This window comes from Lasioglossum baleicum, unplaced genomic scaffold (assembly GCF_051020765.1).
Source record: "Lasioglossum baleicum unplaced genomic scaffold, iyLasBale1 scaffold0196, whole genome shotgun sequence".
NCBI lineage: Eukaryota > Metazoa > Arthropoda > Insecta > Hymenoptera > Halictidae > Lasioglossum > Lasioglossum baleicum.
This window is the reverse complement of record NW_027469256.1, coordinates 109,346-120,477: the sequence shown is the minus strand read 5'-3', so window position 1 is coordinate 120,477 and position 11,132 is coordinate 109,346. Positions and strand designations below refer to the sequence as shown.

The 11,132-nt window shown below is 47.7% G+C and overlaps 2 protein-coding genes across 2 annotated transcripts; both read left to right on the top strand.

Moving 5' to 3' along the window:
• Positions 1–1,071: 1,071 nt before the first annotated feature.
• LOC143220103 (uncharacterized) lies at positions 1,072–2,407 on the top strand. The gene is made up of 2 exons (XM_076445846.1): positions 1,072–2,319; positions 2,372–2,407. Exons 1-2 carry the CDS (start codon positions 1,072–1,074, stop codon positions 2,405–2,407), a joined length of 1,284 nt encoding a protein of 427 aa, XP_076301961.1.
• A 503-nt stretch (positions 2,408–2,910) lies between these two features.
• On the top strand, positions 2,911–6,243 carry LOC143220102 (uncharacterized). Its single transcript, XM_076445845.1, has one exon. The coding sequence runs from the start codon at positions 2,911–2,913 to the stop codon at positions 6,241–6,243; it is 3,333 nt and encodes a 1,110-aa protein (XP_076301960.1).
• The last annotated feature ends 4,889 nt before the right edge of the window (positions 6,244–11,132 follow it).

Below are 11,132 nucleotides of genomic sequence, written 5' to 3'. Positions count from 1 at the left end.
CCGAATCTATATCCATATCAGAATCCAAGTCCAAGTCCGAATCCAATTCCAAGTCCAAGTCCAAATCCATATCCATATCCGTATCGAGAAAACACGCGCACGAGGTTACTGTTTCGACGGAGGCCAAAAAAATGGTGCGGAATCTGGCTCCGCAGTCTCTTAAATACATTTTCGACAGCTGAAATACATTAAGTGACGTCGGGTGCGAGGGTGAAATTTCCCGGGCGGGAAGCGCCGCAAACGGTTGACACTTAACTTTGCAGGTACGTAGAAACAGCGAATATTTATAACAGGGACTACTGAACGTGCTTTTTCGTAGATTGCTCGGATATAGCACATTTTTATTTAGCCGGAGAAGTCTCGGGGCCTACAGAAATTACTTTACAGTAAGCACGTTGTTTGGGATTGGCTGAGTGCGTCAGTCGCGTCGGCTCATTCATCTTTTCTCGATCACGCTATTGGCTGCCTTTCGAGTGACAGCGAGATCTAGGATCGATCAGCGTCTCGCGGAGTCATAGGCCAGCGCCGTCGATATCGATTACGTTCGATTATCGACCCGCGCTAGAGTGATTGGCGGATCGTCCGATCGATCCTCCAATCACGCGCTCGGCGGTTTTCGGCTAACGGTCAGCTGATCGACCGAAAATCACTTCGTTTTCGGTGTTTCTAACGATAACACGTAGTCACGAACATCGCTCTCACTCACACTCGAAAGACATCGCGTCTGCTTGACCGGTTTTTCTAGTGTACTTCTATTCGCGCTCTTTATCGCTTCGTAAAGAACCGTACGCTAAAAAACGGCTACCGCTAATTTACAACAAAACTCTTTATTGTAAAGGTTCATCCACGTACTTCGGGGTGTATTTACATTTCATTTCGCCCAAGTTCGTTTGGGAGTCGACGATCCCCGTTCGGGAAAAATAAAGTGACGTTTTCTGTGAAGTGGTTCGTTCTCCCTTTTCTTGTCCGAAACATTTGGTCCTTCGAGCCGGATTCAGCGCTGCAGCTCCTCTGACAGTTATTATCCGTTTAATATTCAAATCTTCTCGTGCTTCAACCTCGTGCTACACAATGGCTGACCTCATCGAACATCAACATACCCTAGCTAGACGGATATCTCGCGTGGTGTCCAATATCAAGAAGAAGGGAAAGGCCAATATCTACCTGGAACTACTTCAGACTGGCCAAAAAATGCTCGATCAACTGTGGGATGACTATCGCCAGGGTGATACAGAGTTGAGATCTGCCGCTAAAATAGACAAGGAACTATTTGAAAGTCGCTATTTCGTTGAGGACGAATACGAGGAGACTCAAGAAGACTATACTGACCAGTACTCACTGCTACAATCATTGATTTCCCAATTCAAGGAATCTGCAACCGAAAAGGGATCAGAAAATTCAAAGCCAACGGTCGTCGAGACCGTTGCACCGAGGTCACGCGCCGTGTTGCCAAAAATGGGTCTTCCCATCTTTGGAGGTCAATACAAGGACTGGCCATCTTTTCGGGATTTATTTACTTCCCTCATCATCAACGATGTGACTCTTTCTCCTGTCGAACGCCTTCATTATTTGAAAGCCTGTATGAAGGGCAGCGCCGCGTCTCTTCTGAAAAACATCAAGACGACCGCTGATAACTTTAAAGTTGCTTGGGAAAAGTTAATAAGTCGATTCGAGAATCGCCGACTTCTGGTACAGGCTCAAATCAGACTACTTGCTTCACTATCTCCGGTCAAAAGGGAATCATCTATCGAATTGCAGCAGCTCTTTGATCAAACGTTCGACGCCATAGATGCCCTCGATAATCTGGATCGACCTGTCACGAACGCCGTCGACTGGGTAGTCGAATTGACCGTCGAAAGGTTGGATACTCAGTCTCATCGTGAGTGGGAAGATTTAGTGAGGCAATCTAAGGAGCTCCCGACTCTAGAGGATCTCCGAACGTTTATCGAAGGGCGCATACAAACCTGTGAGGCGTTAGAGGCTAAACGAAAGCAGCCTGATGAAGCCTCCCTCAACAAGAAACCCTCTTCCAAGGCCTTCAAGGTGCATCAGATATCGAAGGCGAACACTTCATTGCGGAACTGCAGCATCTGTCAAGGGGCGCACTTCGTCCTATTCTGCCCTCAATATAAGGAGAAGGATGCCGTCGAGCGGAAGGAAACGGCAAGTTCTCTGAAGCTGTGTCTAAACTGCCTGGGAAGGCATTCTATTAGTGACTGCAAGTCTGCCAAAAGATGTCAGAAGTGTGATGGGAAGCATCACACGACCATCCACGATGCCGAGTCAACGGGAGCTGTAGTACAGCACATCTCTACTCACGTGAGTCGACCTTCCTCTGTACTTCTCAGTACCGCTCGCGTGACAGTTTCAGGCTCCGGCGGACACGGCTTCCAAGCTCGCTCACTAATAGACCCCGGCAGCGAGGTTTCGCTCATTTCTGAGGCCCTGGCTCAGCGGCTCGGCGTCAAGAGGAGTCAAGCTCGGGTTCCTCTGCTCGGAGTCGGAGGGGCCAAGGCGAAGTTCACGAGAGGAAAATCTACACTGGTCCTCTCCTCTCACTGCGACGGTGACGTCAAATTCCAGATTCCGGTCTACATTATATCTGAGCTCTCTCGCTACAGGCCTCGAAATCTACCTGCTGTCGTCGAGTGGCCGCACGTACAAGGGTTGACCCTTGCTGATCCTGCCTACCATCTTGCTGATCCAGTCGATGTTCTGCTTGGAGCTGATTCTTATAACCTCATACTTCGTGAGGGTGTCAAACGAGGGCCGCCTCATACTCCAGTGGCTCAGGAGACCGCACTTGGCTGGATACTGACGGGAGGAGTCGACTCGGAAGGCGGCGGCGAGGCAGCAGGTAGACTAGAGGTACCAGTACATCACTGTAATGTAGACCGCGAATTAATGGAAATGTTGAGCAGATTCTGGGAACAGGAGGAGATCGACACTTCGATCCCACACACAGCAGACGACCAACGGGCGGAGGAACACTTCGTTACCACTCACCTTCGTCAACCTGATGGCAGATTCTCGGTGCGACTACCATTCAGCAGCGCACCTGAGCTAGGAGACTCCCGTCGCATAGCATTGCGAACTCTGGAGTCTCTAAACGGCAGGTTTCGGCGATCTGCCGAATTCCAGGCAGCCTACACCGAGTTCCTGAAGGCCTACGAAACGCTGGGGCATATGGCAGCGGCGCAACATCCGATTCCGAGCAACGGGTACTACCTCCCTCATCACGGAGTGTTGCGAGAGGCCAGCGCAACGACTAAGTTGCGAGTTGTCTTCAACGGATCCATGCCCTCTTCCAATGGGAAATCCATTAATGACTTCCTTCTCCGAGGTCCTAACCTGCTCCCAAATCTCGCCGACGTCCTGCTAAGGTGGCGTCGGCACGCTTTTGTGTTTTCAGCCGACATCGAGAAGATGTATCGGCAGATACTTGTCCACCCTGAAGATCGGCAATGGCAGCGGATCTTGTGGCAGCCTGAAAAAAGGGGAGGAGTCATTGATTACGAGCTGAGCACCGTCACTTACGGGCTCGCGTGTGCACCCTACCTTGCAATTCGGTGTTTACACCAGCTGGCCAAGGTGGAGGAGCAGCGGTATCCTCGTGGCTCTCGCATAGTACTACGAGACATCTATATGGACGATGTTCTCGCCGGAGCTGACTCCCTTTCTGAGGCAAGGCGACAACAAACGGAACTTCGAGAGCTTCTCATGGCGGGCGGATTCCCACTTCGCAAGTGGGCCTCCAACTCAAGGGGTCTGTTAGACGGACTCTCCAGCGACGAGCGGAAGGGAATCGTTGAATGGGATTCTCCAACCCATCACAGCGTCCTCGGCATAAAATGGCTACCTTCCGCTGACTGTTTTCAGGTTACCGCTGTGACTTCTCTAAAAAACGCAGGGTTCACTAAACGCTCTGTGCTCAGCGGAACAGCCCAGCTGTTCGACCCTCTCGGATGGCTGGCTCCAGTCACCATCGTCGCCAAGGTCCTAATGCAGTCGTTGTGGCTCCTAAAGGTCGCATGGGATACACCGTTGCCAGAAAAGGAGGAGGTGATGTGGCAGCAGTTCCAGCATCAACTCCCTGCACTGCAGACTATTCGAGTCCCGCGATGGCTCGGAACCAATTCTCCCACGCAGCCTCTCGAAATCCATGGGTTCGCTGATGCATCCGAGCGAGCCTACGCAGCCGTGGTGTATTCCCGGACCATTAACGCTCAAGGAGTCGTGACAGTCTCCATGATTGTCGCCAAATCCAAGGTGGCTCCCTTGAAGCGGGTGTCTCTGCCCAGATTGGAGCTCTGTGCAGCTTTCCTGCTAGCCAGGCTCGTCGAGCACGTCACTAAGGCGCTCGATTGGCAAGAGGTCGATCTACACCTCTGGTCGGACTCATCCGTGGCACTCAGCTGGATCCGGGGGCATCCTTCTCGCTGGCCGACTTACGTGGCGAATAGGGTGGCTGAAATCCAGAGGATGCTGCCGCTAGCCCAGTGGCACCACGTGAGGAGCGCTGAAAATCCAGCTGATTGCGCTTCTCGAGGCCTGTCTCCCGCTGAGCTTCCCAGGTTCCAACTGTGGTGGCGAGGACCCGAGTGGCTCTCCTCACCAGATCCTCTCCCCGCTGTACCTGCCGAGGAGACAACCCACGAGGACGAGGAACTGAAGGCACATCACGTGACCACCCAGCGGGAGAAAACATCCGGCACGTTAATCGAGCGCTTCTCGAATCTAACGCGCCTGTTTCGAGTCCTGGCCTGGTGTCGTCGCTGGGCCCCTAGAAATCGAAAACCAGAATCAGTTATCACTGCTACCGAAATGCAGGAAGTCAAATTGATTCTCCTGCGCTTGGAGCAGTCCGCTTCATTCTCCGAAGACATCGCCACTCTCCGCAGGAATCAACCCGTGGCAGCTAAAAGCAGATTGGCCAAACTCTGCCCATTCCTGGATGAGGACGGAGTCTTAAGAGTCGGAGGCCGCCTACAAGCTGCCAACCTTGCGTACGACCGGACGCATCCAGCTATTCTCCCTGACGAATCCCCTCTGGCTAAGTTGTGGGTCGACGCTGCTCACAAACGATGCCTGCACGGGGGGACACAGCTTACCCTGGCGACGCTACGCCAGGAGTGCTGGATTCTCAGAGGTCGCCCAATGGTAAAACACTGTATCCACCAATGCACCGTTTGTATTCGCTGGAAAGGGCAAACTGCCCAGCCAAAAATGGGAAACCTCCCACCAGCAAGAATAACACCGTGTCGTCCCTTTTTCAGATCTGGTGTCGATTATGCAGGACCAATACACCTTCGGTCTGGTCGGGGTCGTGGTCAGCTCACAGTTAAAGGATACATCGCCGTGTTCATCTGCCTTGTCACCAAGGCCGTGCACCTGGAGGCTGTGTCGGATGGATCGACCGAAACCTTCCTCGCTGCACTACGACGCTTTATCTCACGGCGAGGTCGCTGCCTAGAGCTGTACAGCGACTGCGGACGCAATTTCGTCGGCGCCAATCACGAGCTGCGCTCACTACTCCGAGAATCGACACAACAGGGAGGCGGTCCCTTCGCCGCAGCCTCCAGGGAAGGCATTTCCTGGAAATTCAACCCACCGTCTGCTCCACACTTTGGAGGAATCTGGGAAGCGGCGGTGAAATCCGTTAAGCATCACCTCCGTCGGATCATCGGCGAGCAGCGATTGACCTTTGAGGAGCTGACCACGCTCCTGACTGACATCGAGGCTTGTTTAAACTCTAGACCTTTACAGCCGTTGTCCGACGACCCTGAGGATCCAGCAGCGCTGACTCCGGGACATTTCCTGATCGGGGAACCGCTCATCGCTCTTCCAGAGCCCAGCCTCGAGGAGCTTCCCGTCTCACGGTTATCTCGATGGCAGTTGATCCAGCAACTTCAGCAGCACTTCTGGAAACGCTGGTCTCGGGAGTATTTGAACACCTTGCAGACCAGAGGCAAGTGGCGTAAAACCAAAATTTCGATAAAGTCAGGATTTCTCTGCCTAGTTAAAAGTGAAATTCTACCTCCTACGCAATGGCCTCTCGCTCGGGTTGTTCACATACACCCTGGACCAGACGGCTCAGTTCGAGTTGCTACTGTCCGTACCTCAACTTCGCAATTTCTTCGTCCAGTACACAAGCTGATTCCTTTGTTAGCCCCTGACGACGAAGAGACGAGTACGGGGAGGGAACACGAGGCTGGACTCTCGAGCGACTCTCCCGATCAGTAGCTATTTTCACAAGCACAGAAAGCACGTGTTCGTCATACTTCACTTAATCCAGATTTCATTTTCGATTCACTTACCTCTGTACCACTTTCATCTTCACTGTAAATTCTCATTTCATCCTCCATTAGTACACTTCACTTTTACTACGCTTCGTTTTTTTTTTGGATACTACACTGGATGCCCTACGTTGCTGGCCCATTCAGCTCACCCAGCATCGCCTGACGTCATCGTCCTCCTGATTGGCCACAGTCTCTAGCCTCTCTAGTATTCAGTTTCGTCATTGGCGGACGAGGCGGGCGGAATGTTTGGGATTGGCTGAGTGCGTCAGTCGCGTCGGCTCATTCATCTTTTCTCGATCACGCTATTGGCTGCCTTTCGAGTGACAGCGAGATCTAGGATCGATCAGCGTCTCGCGGAGTCATAGGCCAGCGCCGTCGATATCGATTACGTTCGATTATCGACCCGCGCTAGAGTGATTGGCGGATCGTCCGATCGATCCTCCAATCACGCGCTCGGCGGTTTTCGGCTAACGGTCAGCTGATCGACCGAAAATCACTTCGTTTTCGGTGTTTCTAACGATAACACGTAGTCACGAACATCGCTCTCACTCACACTCGAAAGACATCGCGTCTGCTTGACCGGTTTTTCTAGTGTACTTCTATTCGCGCTCTTTATCGCTTCGTAAAGAACCGTACGCTAAAAAACGGCTACCGCTAATTTACAACAAAACTCTTTATTGTAAAGGTTCATCCACGTACTTCGGGGTGTATTTACATTTCATTTCGCACAAGTTCGTTTGGGAGTCGACGATCCCCGTTCGGGAAAAATAAAGTGACGTTTTCTGTGAAGTGGTTCGTTCTCCCTTTTCTTGTCCGAAACACACGTGTTGCCCGAAAAAAAGTGCCTGTGTCATAAACCTCTCCATAGAGAACAGCCCTGGGTTGACGGTCAGACCAGCAATGTTCCTGCGACGAACTGTCGTCAAAAAAGTAACCTCGGTTGCAATGAACCCCTGCCTGGAGGTAAACAGCCGTAGTCTGAAATATTAGGGTGGGATGCGAGGTTTGCGATAAGGCCTGCAACTGACCCACCCGAACCGGGGCGCAATTGCAATTTTCCCAGAAATCTTGCTTGCAAGTCATTTGGTAGATCAATTCTTCCAACATTTCGAAGAAGGTCAGGCGAGTTCAATCCTTTGCACTCGGAACCATTTTATCACGGAAATTAAACATTTCTTCTGACCTAGAATACTTCCATTCTGACGAAATTGCTCGTGCAGCACTAAAAAATGTTTAGTAATTTATTTGACATAAAATAATTTAATAACGATGCGAAAGCGTCAAAGAAGTCTCGACATACAATTTTTGACAGGAGTGGATAAGAGCTCTACCCTAGTCCTCATTCCTCTTCCAACATGTTAAATACTTACCTGCTAGGAAAACACCAAGTCTGTTTAAAATATTCGGCAAATGTGAATGGCGAAAAAAACATGTGCTCTCAACTGAAACAACTTGAAGCTCCGCAAATGTACAGCCGTTATAATTCAATCAAAAAAGGTTGACAGTTAACTTTGCAGGTACGTGGAAACAGCGAATATTTATAACAGGGACTACTGAACGTGCTTTTTCGTAGATTGCGCGGATATAGCACATTTTTATTTTGCCGGAGAAGTCTCGGGGCCTACAGAAATTACTTTACAGTGAGCACGTGTTGTCCGAAAAAAGTGCCTGTGTCATAAACCTCTCCATAGGGAACAGCCCTGGGAACGACACCTAACCAAATCGCGCCCATCATAAGGTCCGTAGTCTCAATGTTTTGACTTCGACGTTGCACGCTACATAGTATGTGTGGTCGCTGTAACCAATGTTTCGACAAGAGCCGAAAATGCGTGTGAAACGAGACCTGCCTCCTCCACTCTGGTCCAATAGGCCGCGCACTCGTACCTAGACCGTTCATCGTTGTCCTGCCTGGAAACCTTCTTCAAAGGCACGCGCCAATACAATGTCAACAGTTCGGACCCATGCGAGATGGCGTCTTACCACTTTCTACGATCGCGTAGTAGTGGGCGGTAACGGTTTAATATCTTAGGTCCTAGCCCACTGCTGTTTCGCTATCGCACGTACGGGCCAATGTATTCGACTACATACTACTCGGAACATAAACAATACGATGTGCATTATAATTTGGTATGAGGAAGTCCCTTCCAACACGCGTTGGCCACGCGTTTTCCTTCGTGTTTTCGTCGGACGGTGGTCATAAAGTAATTCATGCTCGTCAAAGCAACTAATCTTTACAACAGCCTCACCAGTAGCCGTCCTTACCCGTAATAAAATTGACGGGCTTAGGGCAGAGGCTAACGGACGAACGGTACAACGCCTTCTACCTTCATTATTGCCACGTGCCCCATACCTCGCCGAGTGGAAGAACTTACCTGAATAATCAATGCAGTACTCCTTTTCGGAGCCATTGATTTTGAACAATGTAGGAGATAAATCATCGGTAGGTCTTTACGGATAGGAATTCTGATGTCAAATGTTTTCACTATAAACTCCCAAAAACCCATTTGCATCGATTTGTTAAATCAACATTTCATCAGAAAATCATTTCGCGTCCGGCGATTTCTATGGACGGTATTAACCTGTGCTGCACTGCACACTCGGAGTGTACGAGACACCCCAACAACAACTAGAGGGTTATTGTTGCTCGCTCGCTTCGCTCGCTCGCGAGTAGGGTTGTTTTTGCTCGCTCGCTTCGCGAGCTCGCGGATAGGATTTTTTTGATTTGGTGTGTGACTCTCCACGAGCCACACAAAGAACTTCCCGATTCGTTAGTTGCAGTATATCATTATCATTATTAAGTGTACGTTTTAATAAGATTATACGTTTTCAGGGAAATTCAATAGTTTTCTACTTATCAAAATGTTTGCTATATGGCGTCGCATTAAACGAACATCGCAGTCTCATTGCTCGCTTGGTTCCTTGTTATAGCATACTAATGTTGCAAAATAAATTGTCTTAATTAGTTTTTCGAAAACGATACAACTCCTCATTATCCGGGTTTGCAGTATTGGTCTTGGTTTTCTTCGATACTGTTAATTTAAATTGTCCCAAAATATATAAACCGCGCTCAATTTTGAAACTCTGCTCAGTGCTACATACAACTTTTATGAATCGTAATCGCTTCAGCAGGAACCACTGGAAATTGACTACGTGTGATTTGATATTTTTCCTCACTCGACATATGAACTTGATTTGATATTTTTATTATTGGTGTTAAATTTTGATGAATATTTGCATTTTTCATATATTCACGATAACGAGTTCTTACTTTCACTCCTACTCTGGCCAATTGAAAATCTAACCACAATATAGACGGAATTTTAGTATTTTCTTGAAAAGTACTAAATTTTAATATTCCGCATGTGTGCTCCATTAACCAATCCGTTTTCAACATCAATGTTATTAATAATTATCATATAGTTTATATTAATTTTCAATTTAGTCTCAGTTAATAATTCGTTTTGAACTGATTGTTTTTTTACAGATTGTAATATAAATTTTTTTTTGTACTTTCATCGATATTCTTTGAAACTGTATTCTCGGGAGTAGAGATGATTAACTCACTCTTGCATTGGGATAATGTTCGATTATTGTAAGCGGAAACATTAGCGTAAGGTACAGAAAAAAAATTTTTTTTTTGTTAAAAAAATTTTTTTAAATTTAAAAAAAATGAAAAAAAAATTTTTGTGTAATTACGTTTGTTTCTTCGATGGAAACTTTACGTTCTCTCGAATAAATTGCATTGTAGAATCAACTCCTTTCGAAAAAAACTAAAAATCTAAAAAACTACTTGACCAATATGGACCAAAATCTAATCAGCTCTAAGTTACGACGGGGCACATCGATTGCATCATTCATCATTCTGATCGCGTTGTTACTTTTTTAGAAAACGTTAACGAAAAATTTGATCACATAGAAACAGACATACGCGCACACACACACACACACACACATACGAACATTTTGCTGAAATTAGTCTAAAATGACTGCAATGACCATGAAACGTGAAGATCTGCTAAAAAATCGATTTTCGATTTTCGGGGTCATTACAATAACTTCCCTATAAAATCGGGAAGTTAATAAAGAATATTCAGCAATCTTATGGACCCGAAATAACAAATAATTCAAACCTAACAGCTGTTTGTGGTTACTGGAGTGTTTCGCATCTCATTTCTGCCGCACAGTGGGCAATTTGGACGAAATCTGCGCCAAAATCAAAGAACTTTCTATTAGAAATGAGATATAGAGCGATGAAATTTCTTTTCAAATTAAAGCTGAAACTTTGCAAAATATAGCAAAAATAAGGAGGAAGTTCTTTCATTTTGACACAGATTTCGTCCAAATTGCTCACTGTGTATCGTATGAAATTTTTAGATGGTGTGTTTGCTCGTATACGGACATAAAGCGAAAATTCGCAAACCCAATTTTTCTAGTAAGATTCTAGTTATTTGCTACTTACAATCCGAAGATATCCCATCGCCTTAAAGGAAAGCTATCGGTAGTTTACCTAAACGAACCGTGAAGCCGTAGAGACCTTTTTTTGTGCCACGCACAGCGGGGGGCACAGCGGGCCCGTCGACCCGCTCGAAATTTATGACCCGCTTGTCTCGCGAGACCAAAAGCACGCGAGACGAAAAGCACGCGAGTCAGGAACTATAAACGCAGCCTTATGCGTTATGCGTTATGCGTTATGCGTTATGCGTTATGCGTTATACGTTATGCGTTATGCGTTATGCGTTATGCGTTATGCGTTATGCGTTATGCGTTAAGCGTTATGCGTTATGCGTTATGCGTTATGCGTTACGCGTTATGCGTTATGCGTTATGCGTTATG